The 27,006-nt window shown below is 44.6% G+C and overlaps 1 protein-coding gene across 4 annotated transcripts in view; it reads left to right on the forward strand.

Annotated features, from left to right (window-relative positions):
- LOC137524288 (interferon-induced very large GTPase 1-like) overlaps positions 1-27,006 on the forward strand; it is a 148,631-nt gene that overhangs the window by 27,635 nt on the left and 93,990 nt on the right. For 2 of the 4 annotated variants that reach the window (XM_068243981.1, XM_068243980.1), the window contains 7 exons: positions 11,358-11,468; positions 14,120-14,233; positions 19,711-19,863; positions 21,066-21,179; positions 23,228-23,374; positions 23,717-23,830; positions 25,629-25,775. In XM_068243981.1, coding sequence (XP_068100082.1) covers positions 11,358-11,468; positions 14,120-14,233; positions 19,711-19,863; positions 21,066-21,179; positions 23,228-23,374; positions 23,717-23,830; positions 25,629-25,775 — 900 coding nt within the window. The remainder of the gene's footprint in view (positions 1-11,357; positions 11,469-14,119; positions 14,234-19,710; positions 19,864-21,065; positions 21,180-23,227; positions 23,375-23,716; positions 23,831-25,628; positions 25,776-27,006) is intronic. The other 2 variants (XM_068243982.1, XM_068243984.1) reach the window with 2 other exon arrangements.

A 27,006-nucleotide genomic window follows, 5' to 3' on the forward strand; every position in this document is an offset into this window, starting at 1 on the left:
AATCTACCACACACCATTCAATATTCATAAAAAATGTATCCAAAAAATCCACCATTCCAGTACAAATAAAAATGGGAAATCCGATCGAATTTCTTGCTCAAATTAAAAAAAGTTTAGATTTTTCGTAAAATCAGATCTTTTTTATCAAATTACCGTAAAAACGGATCATTTTATTGAATCATGTGTGGCCACCTTTAGGCTGGTTTCACACCAGGACGTTGCGTTTTAGGGGACGTTATGGTCGCATAACGTGCCCCTAACGCAACGCCTGGTGCTCTCTGCTGTGGACGTCAGAGTGAGCCGCGTTGTGCAGCTCACTCTGGCGTCCGTGATGCCGTGATGCGTACTCTTGGACGCATGCGGCATCACGTAATCCCGCCCGGCCAATCGCCGCACAGAGCGGCCCGCTTCAGGAAGTAAACACTGCACGTCACTGAGTGCAGTGAATGTTAATTAGCCATGTGCCTGGCCGCTCTCCGCTTCTCCCCAACGTTACTGAGCACGTGGCTACAAGAGGCCCCAGTGGCTACAAGAGGAAAAAAAATTTTTTCAAATCGGCCTTATAGTTTTTGAGAAAATCGATTTTAAAGTTGCAAAGGAAAAAAATACACATTTAAAAACCCGCCGACTTTAATGGTTAATAGCTAATCCACCTTAAATGCTAGAAACCCTAAATTTGCAGGATATGTTAAGGAGATCATTAGGAATAAGAGGAAAAAACAATTTTTCAAAAAGACCTTATAGTTTTTGAGAAAATCGATTTTAAAGTTTCAAAGGAAAATAGTATACTTTTAAATGCGGTAAATGTCACTTTTAGTAGCAAGCCTAACGGTAGTGTAATTTTACATGTATCAAAAGAAAGAGCAATACATTTCCTGACAGGGTTTCCAGGGGGTCCATACGCAGCCGCAGCGCTTTGGCCAGGTATCGCTATACAGCCGCAATATGGCTGTATGAAGATCCCTGGCATTTTTTCCTATTTTCCCCCCAAAAAAATTTTTATGTTTAGAGTGTGGGATTTTTTTTTTTTAAATTATGTGAGGTCCCCCCTCCTGAAACTTTTTAACCCCTTGTCCCCCATGCAGGCTGGGGTAGCCAGAATGTGGAGCTCCGACCGATTGGGGCTTCACACCCTGACTATACCAGCTGCAGAAAAGGTCCCTTAATGCCGATTTTTGTTCCAGGGTATCTGTTGGGGGGGGGGGGGGGGCAGGTTTATTTTGCTCTGGGGCCCCATTGTTGCTTAAACCGGCCCTGCCTGCCGGCAAAAGCAAAAGAGGCACGGAAGCGAACTATATTTGCCCATTTTACCTTATAGTTCGCTTCAGTGCTCCCAAGTAATCCGCCGCATCCCTGCCGCTAAACAAGGGCTGCAGAGCCCCCAAATCCCCCGCGCAAACATCCACGACTGCGCTGAGGGGCAGAGCTTCCAGCTGTCAATCGCCGAATGGATCGCCGCCTCTCCCCCGCCCCTCTCTGAAGGAAGAGTGAGAGGGGCGGGCAGAGGCGGCGATCCGCCGCGATTGACGTCAGGAGGGGCAGAGCTGAAGCTGAAAGCTCTGCCCCTTCCAGGAAATGCCGGCGGATTGCCCCCCGGGGCGATTTGGGGGCTCTGCAGCCCTCGTTTTGCGGCGGGGACACGTGAACTCCCTTATGCGGCCCAGCCTCATCCTGACTTTGCCTCCTGCGGCCCCCGGGTAAATTGAGTTTGAGACCCCTGCCTTAAGGGCTCCCTGCACACTGCAAATCCGTTTTCTGATTCTGATTCTGATTCCGATTCCGATTCCGATTTTCAATTCCGATTTTCCCTGAATACATTCAACAGAAAAATTGATCAAAAAACGCAGCATGCAATAAAGATTATAAATTTGAATCAGAATCGGAGGTAAACGTTGGGAACTTAATTTGCATTCCTGGCCGTAATAGTGCCTTCTATGCTGCTATAGCATATATGCTATGTAGCGCCCTATAGCATATATGCTATATGCTATAGCAGCATAGAGGGCGCTATTACGGCCGGAAACATGAAGAATCACTCGCGTTCCCAGCCTGTCGGCTCCTGACGCCGAAACCGGAAGTGGCGCATCGGAGCGAGTCTAAGTGGGCACCGGACAGCTGCAGGGGGCTGGTAGAAGCCCCAGGTGAGTAAAACTCATTTTTTTTCAGGTGACTTAAGTGTCCCTTTAACCACTTCAGCCGTCAGTCGTTTTCACTTTATGCATCCGAGCAATTTTCACCTCCCATTCATTAGCCTATAACTTTATCACTACTTATCACAATGAACTGATCTATATCTTGTTTTTTCCGCCACCAATTAGGCTTTCTTTGGGGGGTACATTTTGCTAAGAGCCACTTTACTGTAAATGCATTTTAACAGGAAGAATAAGAAAAAAACCGGAAAAAATGCATTATTTCTTAGTTTTCAGCCATTATAGTTTTAAAATAATACATGCCTCCATAATTAAAACTCATGTATTGTATTTGCCCATATGTTCCGGTTATTACACCGTTAAAATTTTGTTCCTATCACAATGTATGGCGACAATATTTTATTTGGAAATAAAGGTGCATTTTTTCCGTTTTGCATCTATCACTATTTACAAGTTTAAAATTAAAAAAAAATTAGAAATATTTCATCTTTACATTGATATTTAAAAAGTTTAGACCCTTAGGTAAATATTTACATGGTTTTTTTTTTTATTGTAATGTTTTTTTGTTTTGTTTTTTTGTATTAAACATTTTATTTGGGTATTTTTGGGAGGGTGGGATGTAAGCCATAGTTTTATAATGTAAATGTGTCTTGAGTTTTATTTTTTTCACTTGTAGTTGTAGTTTTACTTTTTGGCCACAAGATGGCGGCCATGAGTTTGTTTACATGATGTCACTCTAAGCGTAACATACGCTTAGAGCAACGTATGGGGGACGTTACAGCCAGAAAAAGCACAGCTTCCGAGAGAAGCTGTCGCTTTTTAAGCGGGGGAGAGCAATCAGTGATCGGGCACCATAGCCCGATTCACTGATTGCCAGGCTAACGAAGCGCGGCCGGGAGCGCGCGGACGCGCACATGGCCTCCTGGGCGTAGCTACTACGTCCAGGAGGCCAAAGTAGTTAAAGGATACCCAAAGTGACATGTGACATGATGAGATAGACATGGGTATGTACAGTGCCTAGCACACAAATAACAAGACTGTGTTCCTTTTTTTCTTTCTCTGCCTGAAAGAGTTAAATATCAGGTATGAAAGTTGCTGACTCAGTCCTGACTCAGACAGGAAGCGATTACAGTGTGACCCTCACTGATAAGAAATTACAACTATGAAACACTTTCCTAGCAGAAAAGTGGCTTCTGAGAGCAAGAAAAAGATTAAAAGGGGAATTTCTTATCAGTGAGGGCCACACTGAAGCCACTTCATGTCTGAGTCAGGACTGAGTCAGCCACTTACATACCTGATATTTAACTCTTTCAGGCAGAGAAAGAAAAAAAGGACCACAGCATAGCTATTTGTGTGCTAGTTGGCACTGTACATACCCATGTCTATCTCATCATGTCACATGTCACTTCGGGTATCCTTTAATGCAAAACCTGCATGCAGCAAGTTACACTGACGTGATTAGTTACATCGCAGTACTGTTAACAGCCCCATAGAACTGTATGTGCAGTGAGTTGACATGAAGAATTATTCTGCAATGCAACTGAGCAGCACTGTGAACTAGCCCTTAATCCAAGGGAGAGAACCTGAGTAAAGGTGGCCACACACCATACAATAAATTGATCCAATTTTACAGCAATTCGGATCTCCCAAAAAAATCGAAAGCTTTTTTTTCCATTCTGAAAAATCCGATCGGCTTTCCCGTTTTTGTTTATTTTTATCGATCTGGAATGCTGGAAATGTTTCTTCAATGTTTCTAAAGATTGTATGGTGTGTGTTAGATTGATAATTTATTAATATACACACCCTAGCAATTATCTAAGAGTTTCCAATCATTTTTATCATAATTGGGGAAAAATTTAACATAGGTGTGTGGTACATTGGTCATATTTTTTTAATGTTACAATCAGTTAGAAAAATGCATTGCAATTCTTGAATTGAACAGATATTTAAAAAAATGTATGGTGTGTGGCCACCTTAAAGAGAATCTGTACTCTAAAATTCTTACAATAAAAGCATACCATTCTATTCATTATGTTCTCCTGGGCCCCTCTGTGCTGTTTCTGCCACTCCCTGTTGCAATCCTGGCTTGTAACTGCCAGTTTTAGGCAGTGTTTACAAACAAAAAACATGGCTGCTAACCAGCATGTGATAGGCTGAGAGAAGCTAAGTCTGTGACCCACACAGAGCCTGGAGGGGCGTGGAGAGGGTGTGTATAACTTCTACCTATCACATCAGAGCAGCACATTCCTGCCTGAGCCGACAAAGCTGACAAAGGAAAGAAGATTACCTTATATTATATAACAGAGATAATACAGCCACTGTGCAACTAGGTAAGGCTGCAGTAAGGCAGACCACATTAGAACAGGTACATGAACTTATAGGATAGAAGAAATAAGGCTGAAAATTTTGTTACAGAGTCTCTTTAAGACAAACTAAGCAAAACTATACTAAACAAAACAAAACAACTAAAGGTGCTGATCCCAATGTGTTGGGTCAATGGCTAGAAAATCTACAACCTGACTCTAGAACCTAGAGCTGAAATTACATTAGAACAGTAAGGCCCGGTTCACACTTGCGGTGGCCCTCCGGAATCGCCGTGCCGGAGCCGCACCGCCTGCAGAACGGACGGAACGGACGCACGGCATAGCAATTAAAGCCTATGCGTCCGTTCACATGGGTCCGTTCTGCAGAACCAGAGCCGGACCGGATCCGGGCCGGATCCGGACTCCGGCCTCCGTTCCAACATGCGCCATTTTTTCATCCGGCCCCTCCGGCAGCCGTATCCGGGGCGGAGCCGGACTGCACCATCCGGCCAATACAAACAAATGGGAACCGGAGGCCGCACAACACACTGGCTGAGAAATCCGGATGTTCTACCCCACTTCCTATGCGGATTGTTGCGGCGATATTGGCTGGGGACACATGGGCAAGCATTTCGGAGTGGAGCAGCACAGCTGGATCCGGAGATGTTGGCAGCATGTCGGAGGTGGAGGTGAGTGCTAAACAGCAGAGGGCCTGATTCCACAGGTCCCCCTTCTGCTGACCTCCCAGACCCCAACTTTTTTTTTGTTTTTAACGAACTTTTGCCAAACGGATCCGGATCGCATCCTGATGGACACCTGATGCAACCTGACCGGATCCGGATCGGATCCGGATCAGAACCGTACGGTTCCGATCCGGATCCGGTCCGGATCCGGTCAGGTCATCCGGTCCGTTTGGCAAACAACCGCTAATGTGAACCGGGCCTTAATACTACTATAAAGGTGGCCACACACCATACCATTTTTTTTTCAAATATTTGTTCAATTCAAGAATAGTCATCAATTTTTCTGACTGATTGTAACATTTCAAAAATCTGACCAATGTACCACACACCTATAATTAATTTTTCCCCAATCTCCAATGAATAAAATAATTGAAAGCTCAGAAAACAAAATGAATTGGAACTGTACATCAAGTAATTGACAATCCATTACACACCATACAATTCTTGATAAAGTTGGTGTGAAATTACAACCATGCCCAATCTTCAAAAATCGAAATAAAAACAGGAAATTCGATCGGCTTTATTGATCGAAAACAAAGAAGAGCTCTCAATTTTTTTTGACAACCGATCAAAATTTTCAATTTGGTGTAAAAAATGGATCTTTTAGTTGTTTGGTGGGGCCACCTTTAGGCTTGGTTTACACAGAAAAAGGTGTCCAGTCCTGTCAGTTTTTGACAGTTGGCATCAGTTTTGCATGTGTTTCTTTGGCTGTGTCCACAAATAAATCTGTACATTTCCAGCTCTCGTACTGTCCTGTCAGTTTTGTATCTGTTTTGTAAGTGTTACTATGGCTCTGTTCCCACATAAAAGCTGTACATTTCTGGTCCAGTCAGGTAAAACTCAGGGGCGTATCGATAGCCATAGCATTAGCAGCCGTAACAGCTGCTATGGAGCCCTGGAGCAGAGGGGGCCCAGGTGGTACTTAAAGAGACTCCGTAACAAAAATTGCATCCTGTTTTTTATCATCCTACATGTTCCAAAAGCTATTCTAATGTGTTCTGACTAACTGCAGCACTTTCTACTATGACAGTCTCTGTAATAAATCAACTTATCTCTCTCTTGTCGGACTTGTCAGCCTGTGTCTGGAAGGCTGCCAAGTTCTTCAGTGTTGTGGTTCTGCTATGAACTCACCCTTTCTGGCCCCTCTATGCACACTGCCTGTGTGTTATTTAGATAAGAGAGAAGAGAGAAGCTGCTCTAATCAGCTGGATAAATCGTCCTCTGAGCTGGCTGGGCTTTCACATACTGAGGAATTACAAACAAGGGCAAAGCTGTTTGCAGGAAGAAAAGAGCAGCCTGAAACTTCAGTGCATGGGGGAAAGAAACACACAAATGATCTCTTGAGATTCAAAAGGAATGCTGTATACAGCCTGCTTATGTATGGATGTATTTTCTATGTGTGGACATACTGTACATCAACCTACTTCCTGTTTTGGTGGCCATTTTGTTTGTTTACAAACAAACTTTTTAAAACTGTTTTTAACCACTTTTAATGCGGCGAGGAGCGGCGAAATTGTGACAGAGGTTAATAGGAGATGTCCCCTAACGCACTGGTATGTTTACTTTTGAGCGATTTTAACAATACAGATTCTCTTTAATGTATTCACCATTAACTTTCTTGAGTTCCTCCACCCTCTGACTGTGTCTCAGTGCCCATGAATTATGTGCAGTGTTGATTGATTGAGAATGTAAATTGCCCAATTACCTCATATCCAATGGGTGGGGGCAGGTGGCACTGCTTAACCAGCCGGGCGGTATGGACGAGCTCAGCTCGTCCATCACCGCCGGAGGCTGCCGCTCAGGCCCTGCTGGGCCGATTTTCATCAAATAAAGAGCAGCACACGCAGCCGGCACTTTGCCAGCCGCGCGTGCTGCCTGATCGCCGCCGCTCTGCGGCGATCCGCCGCGAGCAGCGGCGAAAGAGGGTCCCCCCAGCCAACTTTCAGTTGGCTGCATGAAATAGTTTTTTTTTAATTTAAAAAAAACCCTCCCGCAGCCGCCCTGGCGATCTTAATAGAACATAAAATAGTACACTTCAGCGCGAATTCACTTGTGTCCACCACCGAAAACACCATAAAAATAATACGCTTACCTAGAGTGACCATATTTTTGTGGGTCCAACCTGGGACGGGGGGGGGGGGGGGGGGTGCGCGCGCCGCGGCGAAAAGTGGGAAGGAGTGAGGAGCACGCAGCGGCGAAGACTGGGGGAGGGGGGCTGGGGCGCGCGCAGCGCGCCGCGCCGAAAAAATGGGCGTGGCCATGACATTGTATGGGCGGAGCTAACGTAATGATGTAACAGCGAGGCATAAGAAAGCAGTGTTTACGCCATGATGTGGACAAACGAGAGACTTTGTATCATGGGTGTGCAGAAACTGTGTGATGCTAATAGTATACCGTAACCACAAAGCAGCAAACATAGCCATCTATGACCATTAAATAATAAATGCAGTAACAGTTACCCCGGACACCAGAAAATAAACGCAATAGGCAACATGTCAGTATAAAATAAATGCAATGCGGGCAAACATGTCAGTACAAAATAAACGCAATGCGGGCAACATGTCAGTACAAAATAAACGCGCTGCGGGCAAACATTTCACCAGAAAAGAAACGCACTGCGGCCAAACATTTCACCAGAAAAGAAACGCACTGCGGGCAAACATTTCACCAGAAAAGAAACGCACTGCGGGCAAACATTTCACCAGAAAAGAAACGCACTGCGGGCAAACATTTCACCAGAAAAGAAACGCAATGCGGGCAAACATTTCACCAGAAAAGAAACGCACTGCGGGCAAACATTTCACCAGAAAAGAAACGCACTGCGGCTAAACATTTCACCAGAAAAGAAACGCAATGCGGCAAACATTTCGCCAGAAAAGAAACGCACTGCGGGCAAACATTTCGCCAGAAAAGAAACGCACTGCAGGCAAACATTTCGCCAGAAAAGAAACGCACTGCAGGCAAACATTTCGCCAGAAAAGAAACAATGCGGGCAAACAATAACATTTCACTAGAAAAGAAACAATGCGGGCAAACATTTCACCAGAAAAGAAACAATGCGGGCAAACATTTCACCAGAAAAGAAACAATGCGGGCAAACATTTCACCTGGAAAAGAAACAATGCGGGCAAACATTTCACCTGGAAAAGAAACAATGCGGGCAAACATTTCACCAGAAAAGAAACAATGCGGGCAAACATTTCACCTGGAAAAGAAACAATGCGGGCAAACATTTCACCAGAAAAGAAACAATGCGGGCAAACATTTCACCTGGAAAAGAAACAATGCGGGCAAACATTTCACCTGGAAAAGAAACAATGCGGGCAAACATTTCATCTGGAAAAGAAACAATGCGGGCAAACATTTCACCTGGAAAAGAAACAATGCGGGCAAACATTTCACCTGGAAAAGAAAGCAATGATTTACTCACCTGGCAGAAGTGTCCGGCCTCTGGCGCGCTGCTCCGTCCCGGGACCGTCTTCCTCCTCCTGCTCTTCTCTCCCGCGCTGACAGGGCTACGGCAAGATGGCGCCCGAAGCCCTGTACTAGTGACACAAATAGGTCTCCAGTACAGGGCTTCGGCAGCCATCTTGCCGTAGCCCTGCTCGCCTGCCGGTGTCGGAAACAGACACCGGAAGAGGAGGCTGGAGCGGGGCTGCGGGCAATGAACTGGCACGGCGTCTATAGACGCCGCTGCCAGTTCATTGAGGAGAGAGTGGCCAGAGTCCCGAGGCCGGGACGTCCCGCTGCTGAAAGCGGGACGTTTCCCGGGACCTCATTAAGCCTGGGACAGCGGACCCCGAATCCGGGACGTGTCCCGGGCAATCCGGGACGTCTGGTCACTCTAGCTTACCAGATTATCACAGACCTTAACTACAGGGTCTGCAATATGGCTTTATGAGGTCAGCAGCAGGTGTCTTCGCAGCCGGCCTCCTCTCCAGACAAGCCGAACAGTCTAATCCTCAATTGCAGTATTTCACCAGAAATGAAGCATGCAAAGAGACAATGCACATCTAAGCGTATCTACAGCGATTTTAATAGCTCATTAAAAAGACATAAAGATTTTAAAATGTCACTCACATCTGGGCCCTTATGACAGGGACCCACAAGGAAAAACAGCACTTAAAACATAGGACGCCGTCCAGCCACACGTCCGCCTCGTCCGACCGGTTTCACTGTCAAAGTTTCATCAGGGACTCTTTTGACAGTGAAACCGGTCGGACGAGGCCCAGATGTGAGTGACATTTTAAAATCTTTATGTCTTTTTAATGAGCTATTAAAATCGCTGTAGTTACGCTTGTGATAATCTGGTAAGCGTATTATTTTTATGGTGTTTTCGGTGGTGGACACAAGTGAATTCGCGCTGAAGTGTACTATTTTATGTTGATTGAAGACGTTTTGCTGAGACGTTGGACTTTGGCTGCGATATATGTAGTGTTGCACATGTTAAGATTTGCTTGGCTGCGCTGATATTGTATTTTGATTATAGTGTTGATCTTAATAGAACGCCAGGGTGGTTAAAGCAGTATAAAACCCTGACATAATATTCAATAAAAACATGTTTTCCTACTTTTTATATGCCATACGGTTATCATATTTGCCAGGGCCGGGCCGAGGCATAGGCTGGAGAGGCTCCAGCCTCAGGGCGCAGTGTAAGAACTTATTGCTTGACCCACTGAGTTGTGCTCCCATTTTTGCCTGAAGAAGCGGGGTCACGCCCGCGAAACGCGTTGCATTTGTGGAGTTGAATAAATTACTTGACAATTCTATTTTATTGAGACTCAAGTGAGTTTTCTTTTTTTGTAAGAGGGAGGTGAGTCCACCTTAACATCCCCCTCTCCTTTTAAGTGGTTTTTAAAACGTTTTGCTCTACTCTGGCGCCTCTGTATACCGAGTTTTTGCTGATCTTCTAGTCCCCCCTGGGTGGAGGGGTGCATCCCTATCTACTATCTACAGAGAGCGACTTCTTAACCTGAGTGGGGTCAGGTCCTAATGCTCCCCACCTGCATTTAAAGTGGTTGCCTATTGGTAACCCGTGTTTGTGAGTATATATACATAAAATTGTATTGAACTCTTCATTTTACCTGACAATACTGCACCATATTGGGCTCTCGATTCTCTTCTTGTTTTTAAGCATCCAGTTTGGATGCGTCCAGCTTTCCCAGCAGTTTTTAAGTCCTGTGTTTAACCCTTTGAATGCTATTCTAGTACAAAAAAAAAAAAAGGTGGTAGTATATAATATTCTGTAAATAATGTTTTAGAGCAAAGAAGAAATGCTGGGTTTCATTTGGCTTTAAAGCGGAACTGAAAGAAAAAAAAAGTGTGTCATTTACCTGGGGCTTCTGCCAGCCCCTTGCAATCTTCCTGTCCCGAGCTGGTCCTCCACAATCCTACGTCACCCCGCCACCAGCTAGTTTCGTTAGTGTCGTACCGTTGACTTGTACTGTGCCTGCACGCCTCGAGCCACATGTATCTTTCTTCCCGCCCAAAATAACGTCCTGCGCTGATAGTGCAGTTGCAGTTGCCGCATCGGCGGTAACAAAACTAGCTGGCGGCAGGGGAACTGAGGATCCTGGAGGACGGGTGCAGGACAGGAAGGCTGCAAGGGGCAGGCAGAAGCCCCAGGTAAGTGAAACACTATTTTTCTTTCAGTTCCGTCTTACAGAACCACTATCGTGAAAAAGTAGGCATTTAGAATCTGACAGAAATTACAGGTTTTGGGTCAGTCCATCTCCTCATGGGGGATTCTCACGGTTTTCTTTGTTTCAACAGAATTTCCTGAACAGCAGTTTAACTGCCAAAATAGTAAGATACCTGCCAGTCTCCCTAATCACTTGCACACTATTTTGTCAGTTAGACTTTGCAACTGCTGTTCAGGAAATGTTGTTGAAAACAAAGAAAAACCTGAATGCCCTATGAGGAGATGGACTGGCCCAAAACCTGTCGGTTCTGTCAGATTTTAACTGCCTACTTTTTTTGCGATAGTGGACCCCATGAAAGTTTTACTATGGGACCCCATGATCTCTAGCTACGCCGCTGGTAAAACTGATAGAAAACTGATGCATAACAGACAGGTCAGGCCAGTACTGGACCACAAATGTGCAGATTTATGTGTAATTCACCAGGCCTTACAAAGTTGTTAAAATTTACGCTTTTCACAGAAATTCTACCAAAAACTGCTGCACAAGGAAAGCCACCTCCCAGACAACAACACTGGACTTACAGAAGCCCAATGGCCTCGTCAAGTGGAAGTGGACCTCAACCACTCTCAGGTATGGTGGGACAGAGCAAACTTTCACCAACGAGGTTCTGCTTCATGAAAGCCTTGTCTGAATGAAGAGCTTTCCTCACAGTATTCAGTGAGTTTTGACATCTGAGACATATTAATAAGAAAACACCAATTTTCCTCATGGAAGCTGAGGTAGGCATTACTAATAGCGTACGTACTAAAAATGCGCCTGGGAATGTGGGCCTCGGTAATGCGGTTAGTAAAATATAGGTATTATAAGTATTTAACACCAATATTTTGCTATGACAAAACCTAACCCTACTCTCACACAGAACCCTCCCACCCGACACCTAACCTTAATCCCCCCACCTGCATACACTACCTGCCTAATGCCTAAACCTTATACCACCACCCCCCGCACAAACTACTTGCCTAATGCCTCCCCCCTCCCCCTGAGCGCACTACCTGCCTAGTGCCTAAACCTAATCCCCCCCCATACATACTACCTGCCTAATGCCTCCCCCCCTCCCCCCTGAGTGCACTACCTGCCTAGTGCCTAAACCTAACACCCCCCCCCCCCCATACATACTACCTGCCTAATGCCTACCCCCCTGAGCGCACTACCTGCCTAATGCCTAAACCTAATCCCCCCACCTGCATACACTACCTGCCTAATGCCTAAACCTTATACCCCCCCCCCAACACATACTACTTGCCTAATGCCTACCCCCCATCCCCCCTGAGCGCACTACCTTCCTAATGCCTAAGCCTAACCCTTACCCCCATACACTACCTGCTTAATGCCTAAACCTAATCCCCCCACTTGCACACACTACCTGCCTAATGCCTAAACCTAATCCCCCCACCTGCATACACTACCTGCCTAATGCCTAAACCTTATACCACCCCCCCCCCCCCGCACATACTACTTGCCTAATGCCTACCCCCCTCCCCCCCTGAGCGCACTACCTGCCTAATGCCTAAACCTAACCCCCCCCCCATACATACTACCTGCCTAGTGCCTACCCACCTCCCCCCGAGTGCACTACCTTCCTAATGCCTAAGCCTAACCCTTACCCCCATACACTACCTGCCTAATGCCTAAACCTAATCCCCCCACCTGCACACACTACCTGCCTAATGCCTAAACCTAATCCCCCCACCTGCATACACTACCTGCCTACTGCCTAAACCTAAACCCCCCCCCCATACATACTACCTGCCTAATGCCTACCCACCTCCCCCCGAGTGCACTACCTTCCTAATGCCTAAGCCTTACCCTTACCCCCATACACTACCTGCCTAATGCCTAAACCTAATCCCCCCACCTGCACACACTACCTGCCTAATGCCTAAACCTAATCCCCCCACCTGCATACACTACCTGCCTACTGCCTAAACCTAAACCCCCCCCCCCCCCCCATACATACTACCTGCCTAATGCCTACCCACCTCCCCCCGAGTGCACTACCTTCCTAATGCCTAAGCCTAACCCTTACCCCCATACACTACCTGCCTAATGCCTAAACCTAATCCCCCCACCTGCACACACTACCTGCCTAATGCCTAAACCTAACCACCACCCACCGCACATTCTACTTGCCTGATGCCTACCCCAAACACCCCGCCCGTCCTCCCTCACTCAGCGCTGGTATGCTGTGCTGAGGGGGCGTGACTGGCTCAAAGGGCAGTCACTCCTGTGGGTGGTCATGTGGTGACGCCCACATGACGTATAACAGTGTATACGGAGCGACGATGTGCCGCTCCCAGGGCTGAAAGCCTGCGCAGCCGCAGTACTGGCTATGCGAACTGCGCAGGCAGAGGATTTTTAAAGCGGCAATTCTAATCGCTGGGAGATAAGGCGACCCTTGGCTGGGTCGGGGCCGCTAATGATAAGTGGATTAGGCTAACAGAGCGTCTTTAAATAGCAAGGGAGTCACTGATCGTCTGCCCTGAGGTCTGATATTCACCTAAGGTAATTAACTTTTTTTCTATGACTCAGCTCATAAGTCCTTTAAAGAGAAACTCCAGTGAAAATAATGTAGTAAAAAAAGTGCTTCATTTTTACCACAATTATGTATAAATGATTTAGTCAGTGTTTGCTCATTATAAAATCTTTCCTCTCCCCGATTTACATTCTGACATTTATTACATGGTGACATTTTTACTGTGGGCAGGTTATGTAGCTGCTCCTAGCTGTTTTGGCTGTTAGAGACAGCTGTAAACAGCTAATTCCTGTCTGTGAACATTGTTACATTGTGGCAGTTTGCCCAGAGTACCGCGGTACTCAGAGCTTCTTGTGGGAGGGGTTTCAGCACAAAATCAGTCATACAGCGCCCCCTGATGGTCTGTTTGTGAAAATCATTATATTTCTCATGTAAAAGGGGGTATCAGCTACTGATTGGGATAAAGTTCAATTCTTGGTCGGAGTTTCTCTTTAAGTTCCTCTTTACGGTTCACGCTAGTGTTAAGCACCAGGTTGTTCTTATTATTATCACCTTCACGAAAATCACAGGCGATGCAGAGAGAAATACCAAAATGGATTTCTGTGATCAAATTCATGCTGGGAGTAGTACTGAAAGACAGGGGCGTTTTTAGGCCATTGCCTGGAGCGCCATTGATCCTGGGGGCGCCATGCCACTGCACACATATTAACAAATGTAGTATTTTATTTTTTGCATTTCTCTACCCCAGCTGTGACCTCTTACAATGAAAATAGAGCTTCATCCATCCACAGCGATTCCACAGAATCCAGACGGGATGAAGAGGAGAGATTGCTGCCCAAGCATGGGACTCAGGGGTCCTCCGGTAAGTGATGGGTCTGGAGAAAGTGCTCCTGTGGTCACTGAATATAAACAACTTTAGATATCATTCAATCTGAACTCGACTTCCCCCGACTTGATCTCATCTCTGCCATTTTCTACAAGCCTGATGATGAAGGGTATCCGGTGGATGACATTTCTGTGATGAACCTCACGGAACGGGATAGGAAAAAAGAAACAGAAAACATCAGGAGCACCAAATAGTATAGAATTTTCAGGCAATGGGATTAATGTACTGTTGACAGGCCCATAGAATTGTATGGGCAGTGAGTTGACATACAGAATTATTCTGCAATGCAACTGAGCACTGTGAATTAGTAGCCCTTAATCCAAGGGTGCCAAAGTTAACAATAAAGTAAGTAAAGATTCTAATACCAATGTGGTGGGTCAATGGCTAGAAGATCTACAACCGGACCAGGGGCGTTTCTAGCCTTTTTGTCACTCCAGGAAAGCAGTCCTGTGTCACTTCCCTCCCTCCTCCTGAAACAAAAACACCCACCCACACACTAGGGCAGTGTGTGTCAAACCTGTCCTCGTGACTCCCCCAACGGTGCATGTTTTGCAGGCAAACTCCCCTATGCACAGGTGGGGTAATTAGTGTCTCAGCTACATGGAATCCAACTAGCTGAGACACTTAGGCCTCTTTCACAATGCGACGTTAAAGTCTCACGTTATAAAAAATTATTACGCATAGTAACGCACAGCAATACAAAGTCTGTGCGACATTCACAGTGCACACGTTGCGTTGTGTGTAACGTGTGGCAATATTTAGGAAGTGCTGCATGATGTGCGTTATACACGTTATTAGCTGCGTTGGACTGTTTGCACATGCTCAGTAATGACTTGGAAGCATACTTTTCATTGCCTGTATCTGCCACTATATATGCTGTAAGCGTTGGTAACGCTGCGGTGCGACTTTTTGGGCGCGTTGCATTGTCAATTTGTGTTGTGACCTTAACGTTGCATCAAACCGCAACGTCCCACTGTGAAAGTAGCCTAACTGTTAGACTTTGTTCACACACAAAAAGGTATCCCGTCCTGTCAGTTTTTAACAGTTTTCATCAGTTTTGCATGTGTTTTTATGGCTGTGTTCACACGTTAATCTGTACATTTCCGGTCTAGTCCAGTCGTATCAGTTTTGCATGTGTTTTTATGGCTGTGTTCACACATTAATCTATACATTTTTGGTCCAGTCCAGTCCTGTCAGTTTTGTATATGTTTCTATGGCTGAGTTCACATATAAAAGGTGCAAATTTCTAGTCCAGTCAGGTAAAACTGATAGAAAACAGACAGGACAGGCCAGTACTGAACCGGACCGCAAATGTGCAGATTTATGCAGGGGCGTAACTAGGCCCCACCGGGCCCCCCTGCAGAAATTCTGAGCGCCCCCCGGGACCGTTTTGGGGGGGGTGGAGGGGTCGCAGCATGAGTGGAAAGCCATGTCCACACTCGGCGTGGAGGGGGGACGTCCCCCCCCTCACCTCGGGGCTCTCCCCTCTGCGCTCCCCTCCAGCTTAAATTACTGTCTGGGCAGCGGCGGGCAGTGTCTGGGCAGCGGCAGCTACATACCTTCCGTGCGCTCCAGCGTGCATTCCTTTCTCTAGTCTCTGACGCTACATCCTGCACACTAGAGAGAGGAACGCACACTGGAGCTCACGGAAGGTATGTAGCTACCGCTGCCCAGACACTGCCCGCCGCTGCCCAGACAGTAATTTAAGCTGGAGGGGAGCGCAGAGGGGAGAGCCCCGAGATGAGGGAGGGGGGGGAACGTCCCCCCCCTCCCCGCCGAGTGTGGCCATGGCTTTTCCCTCATGCTGCGACCCTTCCAGCCACCCAATACGGCCCCGAGCAGAAGCAGGGGCTTCAAGCCCTATTGTTACACCAGTGGATTTATGTGTAAACCACCAGGCCTTAAAAAGCTATTAAAATATACACTTTTTACAGGAAATCTACCAAAAACTGGTGTACAAGGAAAGCCACCTCCCAGACAACAACACTGGACTTACAGCAGCTTAAAGGCCACGTCAAGTGGAAGTGGACCTCAACCACACTCAGGCTGGGTGCACACATAGTAGAAACACTAGCGTAGCGTAAAAGGCTGCGTTTTATGCAGCAATGTTAGTCTATGGGACGCAGAAGAAGCTGCGCTGCACTGCATTTTTACAGTACGCGTTTCGCAAACGCTGGTAGTGTTGCATATTATGCAGGATGGTTTCCCAAAACGCCCATAATGAAAGTCTATGGTAACGCATATGCATAGTGTTTTGCATGTTTTTTTTAAAGCGTTTTTGATTAACCACTTCGCCATATCTGGACGCATATATCCGTCCAGATAGGCAGTGGTGCTGCAGCCGTGAGGTGCGCGCGATCGGGCGCGCGCTCCCGCTGCCCCCCCGATCAGTGAATGGGAATATAATTCCCATTCACCGATCTAAGTCCCCGGCAGAAATACCGACGCTTTCTCATCAGAGAGCGTGGTATTTCTGCCCCCAGGAAACTTCTACTCTTCATTTTAGTTCCTAGATGCGACATTGTTCGCATCCAGGAATTTTTTGAATGTGGCCATCTTGTGGCCAAATAGTAAACTGCACCCACATACCTGTATTGAATAAAAAATACATTATATTACATCTAAAATTGGCTATTTACCTCCCAAACTAAAATTACCCAAATACATTTTTGTATTAAAAAATACAAATAAAAAAAATTACAATTAAAAAAAAAAAAAACTACATAAATAGTTACCTAAGGGACTGAACTTTTTAAATATACATGTCAAGAGAGTATCTTATTAATTTTTTAAAATTATAAGCTTGTAAATAGTGATGGACGCAAATTGAAAAAATGCACCTTTATTTCTAAATAAAATATCGGCGCAATAAATTGTGATAGGGACGTAATTTAAATGGTGTAATAAGCGGGACAAATGGGCACATAAAATGCATGGGTTTTAATTACTGTAGCATGTATTAATTTTAAACTATAATGGCCAAAAACTGAGAAATAATGATTTTTTTCCATTTCTATCTTAATCTTCCTGTTAAAATGTATTTACAGTAAAGTGGCTCTTAGCAAAATGTACTACCTAAAGAAAGCCTAATTAGTGGCGGAAAAAACGAGATACAGATCAATTAATTTTGATAAGTAGCGATAAAGTTATTAGCGAATGAATGGGAGGTGAACATTGCTCGGATGCATAAGATTTTCGAAGCTGTAGGCTGAAGTGGTTAAAAAATGAAGATCTCTGATGTGTTTCCGCTTCCTGTTGTCTTCCTAGCGATTTGCATAAATTAAAAAAACGCATACAAAACACATATGCGTTTTACATTAGCGAAGCAAAAACTCATTAAAACTCACGTAAAGCGCATGAAAAACGCATCTGCGTAAAAAACGCAAATGCAAAATGCACCAAAAACGCAGTAAAAACTCAATAGAAAATCGCAAACCCACCATACTAAAACGCTACTTTTTCACGCTATGTCACTTGTGAAACCGTCCTCAGGTATGGTGGGACAGAGCAAACTTTCACCAACTTCACTGAGCTCATCTTCTGTCTTTAATAACAAGTCAGTGCTGTTTTTACTGTTATCACCATGGTGATAAAGTATGTAGTAATAACTAATTTACCTCAGTGTAATGATCTGAGGTAGATTTCCAGATTCAGCACACGCCGTGTGCGCTGAGCCGAGGAGAATCTCCACAATCACGGAAGCGGAGTACCCAGTAGATAGATGTATATATATATGTGGAGAGGAATTCCAACCAGCAGGTGGTGCTGTGGAGCACAGAGAAACAAAGTCTCTGCACATCCACAGATGTCAGATTTGGAATTGCACGACTAGAGACAGAACAGAGCAAACAGAAACAAGACAGCAAGACAGAAGAGAACTTGAACAGAAAGAGACTATGTGAATGTCTACCAATCTAGTCACCGCCCAGCGACGGTAGACACTTCACATCAGAACAGGCCAGAGTGAGAACACCAATCGCAGGAGAGGCGATTGTTACAGAGACACAAGACTGAGTAAAGACAGAACATAGATGTAGTAAGAAAGACACAGCAAACAATTACAATCAGAGCGCCAAGGAAAATAACAAGCGCACTAGCTAAACGCAGTCGCCGCACGAGAAGCGCAACAGCGACAAAACGCGTTAATGGCGTGGTCTCCGCACGATAAGCGCGACAGAGACAAAACGCGCCAACCCTGACTGACCAATGAACACAAAAAACACAAACAAACAAATAACAGAAACGCTTGCTAATCGATTGCCTTACCTCAGGCAACAGCAAGCGTTTGCTCCAGACAGACAGACAAACAGACAACAGGAACAGGTCAGATAGGATCCACTGTTCTTCCGCAAGAGCGAGTGCAATCCGCACAACAAGACACACAGAAGGTGCAACCAGTAGCAACTGTAGCCGAGGTTATACTCCAAGATTCAGACTAGAAAGATCCACCGCCTCTAACGCTAGGGCAAATGCGATCTATGATCAGGACAGAATGATTCACTATCGCCAACCGCTGGCGACAGTGCAATCGCAAGGACAAGACAAGACAGAATAGGCAATACAAATAATGTACAATACTAGCACACTAATAGGAATGCCAAATGCAATCCTCAATATTAACTTCACTAGAATGTCGAGAATATGATCTAAACAGACTGAGGCTCAAGGTAGACTAACAAACAGTAACCTGATCACGAGCAAGGAATTCTGGGAGGAAGTGACATTTATACTCAAAACCCTCCAAGGAAGCCAGCAAGTAATTTGCATGACAAGTGGATGCAAATCCATCCACAGCAGCGAGCTGACAGAAAAGGCCTGTTTTCCCCGGACTTGCATTATGCAAGCTGCATAAGAAACTATCCAAATGTCCAGGGAAACAAGGCCAGCAGAGCAGATCGTGACACTCAGGCAAACCTTAAAATAAGGCCAGTATGTCTTCAAGTTAAGGAATGATTTTTGGGCACTTCCCTTCTCCCCCCAGGGACTCCCTGTGGAGTCACGAGCAGTCGGTAGCTAGGGGAGACTCAAAACTCACCTGATCGCCCTCCAGTGTCTTGTCTCCATGGCAACAGGACGTCACATGACAAAACGTCAGGACGTCCCAGTGTATTACACGCTCAATATGCTGACGCATCCCAACGTCATGTGACACCCTGTTGCCATAGAGATGCGATGCTGGCCGGCGATCAGGTGAGTTTTAAGTCTCCCTAGCTACCGCCCACTCTGGAATTTGCAGGGAGGGAGAGGGGAGGAATACGGCCCATGGTCCACAGCATGTGGCCCGGGCCGTGAAAAGTTTGCCCATGCCTGTTCTAGTAGATCAAATATCAGTGTGACATCATCAGAATCGTCAAACATTTGTGGCTCCTATAGAGGTAAAAAAAGATGACACCTTCAGAACTACAGTCTTCTGAATGTTACTCTACAAACACAGAAGATTTTTCTTCTTGTAGGCAATAACCCTTTATGGAACCAAAGTAGAATGGGAATGAGAAATATCCCCAAGAATGATGACCCTAAAATAAGAGTTCCACAACATGTCCCCAGATCAAGCTATGTAGATGCACAGTCTAGAAAAGACACGAGCACTTCACCAACAGGTATGGGTAAGTGTTATACTGTATATGACTATAAACTCCATTAACTTCATTTTTCTTTTATTCTCTCTTTCCATAAATTGTGTGTCTAAAATAAAACTGCGAGATATATAAAAAAATAATTTAAAAGAGGAGGAGGATAGATACAATTGTTTATTTCATCCGTTTATTTTCAGCTTGTGTTTTTTTTAAAGAGAACCAGAGATGAAGCACCCTCGGGTATTTTATTACATTTATCAGTGGGAACATGACAGTAAACACCTACCCTGCTTTTAGTTTCATTGTTATCTGCTTAATTAGTCTATAATCAGCTGTGATAAGAATCCACCGACTATTCAGTCGAGGTTTGACCTGGAATCATTATAGCTGAGTCACTCTTCTGTGAAGTGTTTTCAAGCCCAAGCCTTCCCCTCTCCTGGCTTAGATTTCCTGCTTTGCATACTGAGAGCTGTGATGACATGGGAGGGGCTGCTGCTCCTGAGAGAGAAGCTCTGTGGCTGTAATATGATCCCTGTTTGCTCTGTCTGCATAGATACTGATCACTGCAGTTTCATTCCTATGAGAGACACTTCCTACAGGCAGTACATCATACCAAAATGAAAGCACACAGATGAGCCTTTCTCATATAGCCTAGATAGCAGTCTAGTCTCATATAGCATAGACAGCACATCCAGAACAACTCATATAACCCGGAAGGAGAAGGGATATGAGCTGGCGGCCATATTTGATTTTTCCTGGAGCAATAATGGATAAAAAACACTAAAAAAGGCACACCAGAGCGGCAAAATTATCAGGTAGAGCATGTATTCTTTACAAGCTATCAACTGATATGTTTCTTTTGTGTGAAACGTTCATCTCTGGTTCCCTTTAAGGACTCCTTCCCAGATCAATGTGAGTAGATTAATAAACTCTTTGTTTGTCCATGTACTTTGCTTGTGTCATGATTTATAAATAAAGAAAAAAACAAACAAACAAAAAAACAGAATCATAATCTAAATAAAATAATAATACTAATAACAATGATAATAATAATCTATATCATTTAAATATAACGATTCTCAGGTCTCTTTAATACTTTCCAAAATGCAGATAGTTTTAAAATTGCTATTGTTTTTATTTTTTATATCTAGCAACTTCAGCATTGCTGGCCACTAATAAACATATCAACAAATGTAGTATTTTATTTAATTGTTTGCATTTCTCTACCCCAGCTGTGACCTCTTACATTGAAAATAGAACTCCATCCATCCACAGCGATTCCACAGAGTCCAGAAGGAATGAAGAGGAGAGATTGCTGCTGAAGCATGGGACTCAGGGGTCCTCTGGTAAGTGATGGGTCTCTGTAGAAAGTGCTCCTGTGGTCACTGAAATTTAACAACTTTTGATGATGTTCACTTAACGTAAATCTGAACTCCACTGCCCCCCCACTTGATCTTGTCTCTGCCATTGCATGCAGAACCACAACGGTTGTATGCAATCAATTCTGAATGGATAGTGAAACAATCTTAGTTACCTCAGAGTGAATTTATAGAAATTCATTTTTATTTTGATTGACAACCAGAAAGGTGGTGTCAATCAAAATAAAATTAATTTCTATACCTTAAGTAAGGTAAGATTGCATTCAACCTTTGTGGTCCCTCCTCCCAATTTGTGTATTTTCTACAAGCCTACTTGATTTACTACGGCACAGTGTCATCTCACTTTGGTGGAGAAGGAGGTCGCTGTGGGGATGCCATGGTCACCTGTATGACAAGGAGAGACCAGGAGCCAAATGGTGCAGTATTGTGGGGGTATTAGATGTTAGATTGTAGTATAAGAGTATTTATACTCACAAAGGTGGGTGGCAGTCCCTGCAACTACCATATATCACCTATGGGGAAATAACCATCCCCACTAGATATTCCAGGTCCTACTGGAACTGGATGGTCACACTCCTGGTTGGTCCTTCTTGGTTGTAGATAACACCACACCTGGAAGGTGAACACCTCCAAAGGAGATGGAATCTATAGTACTGGGGGATGGAGGCACTGGAAAATAGGTAATGTAATAAAAAAAAAACATAGTAAGGGGGAGGGAGGTGTCTTTAGTTACCACTACAGATGTAAGGACCCAAACCACAGGGTAAATGTAAAAGCTTTCTGGTGTCTATGCTTGTGACCATATTTTAAAGGCACTTGTATTGACCTGAAGAAGCGGGCTGAGACACGTGAAATGTGTTGTCCTTTTAATCGTGCTGAATAAATAATTTCATATTGTTACATTTACCATGTACTTTGGGTTCTTACATCTGGGGTGGTAAAGACAACTCCATTCCCCTTATTATTTTTTGTTTCAATACATTACCCATTTTTGGGCAACTACACGCGGAACTCCCTGCAGAGTCACGAGCAGGCGTTCGCTAGTGGAGACTTAGAACTCATCTGACTGCCATCCAACGTCTTGTCTCCATGGCAAAAGGGCATCAAATGAAACAACGTCAGGACGTGCCAGCGTATTACACGCTGTCTGCCAGAGTTCAATACGCTGTCACGTCCCGACGTCATGTGATACCCTGTAGCCATGGAGATGCAATGCTGGACGGCGATCAGGTAAGTTTTAAGTCTCCCTAGCTACCGACCACTCGTGACTCTGCAGGTAGGGAGGGAGGGGGAAGGAGGGGAGGAATACGGCCCGTGGTCCACAGCATGCAGCCCGGGCCATGAAAAGTTTGCCCAGGCCTGTTCTAGTAGATCAAATATCAGTGTGTCCCAAAAAAAGGGTTAAAACCTCAAACTAATGTAACAGTGAAGCATATTCAGCAGTGAAACATATCCAACAGTATACCCTAGCTAGTCTAAAATTAAAAACATAATCCTTACCTGGTGCAGCTAGCCATAAATGGTATACACATTTTTTCAAAAGACAGTAAGCAGTGTTGAATATGCTTCACTGTTACATTAGTTTGAGGTTTTAACCCTTTTTTTTTGGACAATTTTCACTGTTTGATCATGCTTCACTTTTTGATATGTTTCACTGCTAGATTAGTGGTTAGGTTCTCTCCTGTGGGGCACATCACCGCCGTTGGAGAGTCTATTAGGGATAATTTGTGCACAACTTATGCTGAAGCTAACGCCCCCCTTTACTGTACCTGTTTGGAATGCAAGGTGTGTAACCTGCCCGTTATTCGAGCTCTGCATACTTGTGCAGGTAGTCACTTCAGGTGCAGCGTCTGTTTGGAAGCGCTGCCATTTCCTTCTGCTGTACAAATATCAGCGGGACATCATCAGAATCGTCAAAAATTTGTGGCTCCTATAGAGGTAAAATAGCTGTCACCTTCAGAACTACAGTCTTCTGAATGTTACTCTACAAACACAGAACATCTTTCTTCTTCTAGGCAATAACCCTGCATGGAACCAAAGTAGAATGGGAATGAGAAATGTCCCCAAGAATAATACCCCCGAAGTAAGAGTTCCACAACATGTCCCCAGATCAAGCTATGGAGATGCACAGTCTAAAAAAGGCCTGAGCAGTTCACCAACAGGTATCCATTAACTTCATGTTTCTTTCATTCTCTCTAGCCATAAATTGTGTTTCTAAAATAAAACTGGAGGATATCTAAAAAAAGTAATTTTAAAGAGGATAGCTACAATTGTTTATTTCATCCGTTTATTTTCAGCTTGTGTTTCTTTCAAGGACTCCTTGCCAGATCAATGTTCATAGATTAAAAAACTCTTGTCCATGTACTTCACTTTGACAAAGTGCAGTTTTAAAATTGCGAATGTTTTTATTTTCTATATCTAGCAACTTCAGCATTGCTGGCCACTAACAAACATATGTAACAGATGTAGTATTTTATATAATTGTTTGCATTTCTCTACCCCAGCGGTGACCTCTTACAATGAAAATAGAAGTTCATCCATCCACAGCGATTCCACAGAATCCAGACGGGATGAAGAGGAGAGATTGCTGCCCAAGCATGGGACTCAGGGGTCCTCCGGTAAGTGATGGGTCTGGAGAAAGTGCTCCTGTGGTCACTGAATATGAACATCCTTTGATAATGTATCTGAACTCTACTTACCCCACCCCCCAATTGATCTCGTCTCTGCCATTTTCTACAAGCCTGATGATGAAGGTTATCCGGTGGATGAAATTTCTGTGAGGAACCTCAGGGACTGGGGTTGGAAAAAAGGAGCACCAAACAGTGTAATATAGTGTAATATTTTCAGGCAATGGTCACAAATCACTAAGCTCATCTCCTGTCTTTAAACTCCTGACTTTTACATAATATTCTCCAAGAAGGGTTTGGTTGCACTCCCCCCCAAAAAAGCCCAGATGGATGATTATTACAGGGGATACCCCTGGGGCAGGAGGGGGGGGGGGATGTATACAAATCAGGATGAGGAACAGCAAAGGTTGTATCCAATCAGTTCTGAATGGATAATAAAATAGTCTTACTTACCTTATTTTGATTGACACCAGAAAGGTGTGTATTTTCTACAAGCCTACTTGATTTACTACGGCACAGTGTCACCCCACTTTGGTGGCCAGAGCAGCATAATGTGCTATCTCTGTTTCATGCATGGGTGTTGCCTTGCTGCTTCTGAAAAACAACATTTCATGCAGTTCTGTTGATTTGACACTTGCTCCAGATAACAGAGTTATATATGGCTCATAGCATTTTTAAGAGCAATGTTTCTCAACATTTTCAAATGTTTTTGAAAAACTTTTTGAAAGATGGAATTTGACAAGTACCACTAATGTGAATACAATGTTATTATGTCTCTGGCCACACAGGAGTGTAATTCAGGTGACGGAGATAGCAAGACCCCAAAATACTTAGCCCTCCAAGTTGCTATGACTCGGAGGGGGAATAGTAATTAACGGTGCATGGAATTTGTGCGGCAGCAGGGTGAGCTGTCACTCGCGCTAATACCTACTACCCTGTGTGAGGAGTTGTCACCTGAGTGATGTAACGAAGAGATTTGGTGAATTATACAAGTGCTTGGCTATCAAATAACCGAATGTCAATTTGGTGCAGCCACTGAGCAAAGTCAGAGTGGCAAGGGAAGTGGCAGGGATGGAATTACTATCAAGTTTGGCTACATTGTCGCAGAACTCATATAGCAGCAACATCAAGGGGGAGGTTAGTGTTAGGAGAGGAGAGGGTAAATTAGTGTAGGAGAGGGAAAGCTTGTGCTACTAGTGAAGTGAGGGGAGGTTAGTGTTAGGAGTGGAGAGTAGGAAAGTTAGTGTTATGCTCTACCCTTATAGTGAGATTGTCATCTGATGTCATATATAAAATGGTAAACTCACAAGAGGAATTGAGAACCTCAGAGGGCCGGAAGAAGAATAGGTGCTTGATCCTGGGGGAGGTGAGTTACAAATGCCCTCTGCATACAACCTCTGCACATGCCTCCCGGTGGCGACCCTGAGTCAGGCTCAGGGTTGCCGCTTTGAGCTATGTATTCCTAGCCTGAGCCTGACTCGGGGTTACTGCTAAGGAGGTTAAGGTATATGTCCAGACCTCTCTAGAAGACTATCTTAGCATATAACTAACTTTTTAATTTCTTTGATGGTTTCCATATTTTCATGAAGATCAAAAATCCAAAGAGATTCCCTGAACTGATGTAGCTGCACAGTATTCCACAAGGCATCATTCTAGTAGATCAAATATCAGTGTGACATCTGAATCATCAAATGTTAGTGGCTCCTATCGAGGTAAAATAGATGACACCTTCAGAACTACAGTCTTCTCAATGTAACTCTACAAATAGAGAACATATTTCTTCTTGTAGGCAATAACCCTGCATGGAACCAAAGCAGAACAGGAATGAGAAATGTCTCCAAGACTAATGCCCCCGAAGTAAGAGTTCCACAACATTTCCCCAGAACAAGTTATGGAGATGCACAGTCTAGAAAAGGCCTGAGCAGTTCACCAACAGGTATCATTAAGTGTTATAAATGACTATACACTCCATTAACTTCATGATTCTATTATTACCTCATGCCATAAATGATGTGTCTACAATGATTATCATCTCTGCATACCACTTACCACCAATCCAGCACACAATGTGGAGTAAGGACTTAGTGATAAGTCTTTAAGCTGAGTTAAGATCAAGTGTGGAAGCATATTGTCGGATAAAGTCTCATTGCAAAAAAAAAAAAATGTCCCAAGGCCCAAAAGAATGACTTGCTCCTCTGTTGGGTTCCCACAATCAAAACTCCTTGGCGGCGTTAAATACATTTCCCCCTCTGAGCTGTCGCAACTCGGAGGGAGATGTAATTCGGGGTTTTGCAGCTGCTAGAGCCCTGAATTACCCTTAGGTGCCCCGCGCAGCATTGCTTTTCTGCTGTATGGCGTCTGGTTTCTGAGCCCAGCAATGAGCGCCGTGCGCCGAAAGCACCTTGCTTCCAAATCATACCCATATCTGACCTCATATGTAATGTCTATAATCTATATATATAATAGACTAAGTGCCTCAACCTTCAAACAAGAAGAAGAAGTAGCGCCCTGCCCCCAGGGCCGGTCCAAGCAAGAAGAAGGGGCTGGTCCAAGCAAGAAGAAGAAGTAGTGTCATATCAAACCAAGGGCAAAGAGGGATAATTTGCATATTCAGTAGCAGTGCATTGTGGGTAACCACAAATGTTCACTTATAGCTGAATTATTGCAGATTTGCTTCTGTTTTAAGGAGGAAAATTACACCAAGCTTTGCTTTTTTTAGTAGGAGGGCTTTTTGGTCTCCTTTATTCTCCTATACACACTCCGAGTGGTTTGGGTCACCCTGAGCTGCTTGGTTGCTCTGTTGTACTGGTCCAAACCCTATCTCATATAGCCATATTAATCCCTGCTATGTACTGATGAGGACCAAAGGTCTGAAACAGACTGTCACATGTGGGTTTGATATGACTATGTAAAATTTAAAGCTATGGAGCTTGGTTCACAAAGTGGTGCAAACTGTTTAGCATGTGAAGTGCAGTCTTTTGCGTGCGCAATTTGCCGCGATTTGTGAGATCGCGGACTTTTGCGCATGCAAAAGACCGCGATCGCGCAAATCGCGGCACTTTGCGCGCGCAAAAGTCTGCGAACGGCACTTCACGTGCTAACTGTTTAGCAGTTTGCACCGCTTTGTGAATCAGGCCCATAAGCTTGCTTGACTTACCAAGGGTGAA

The sequence above is a fragment of the Hyperolius riggenbachi genome, chromosome 7 (assembly GCF_040937935.1).
Source record: "Hyperolius riggenbachi isolate aHypRig1 chromosome 7, aHypRig1.pri, whole genome shotgun sequence".
In the NCBI taxonomy this organism is placed as follows: Eukaryota; Metazoa; Chordata; class Amphibia; order Anura; family Hyperoliidae; genus Hyperolius; species Hyperolius riggenbachi.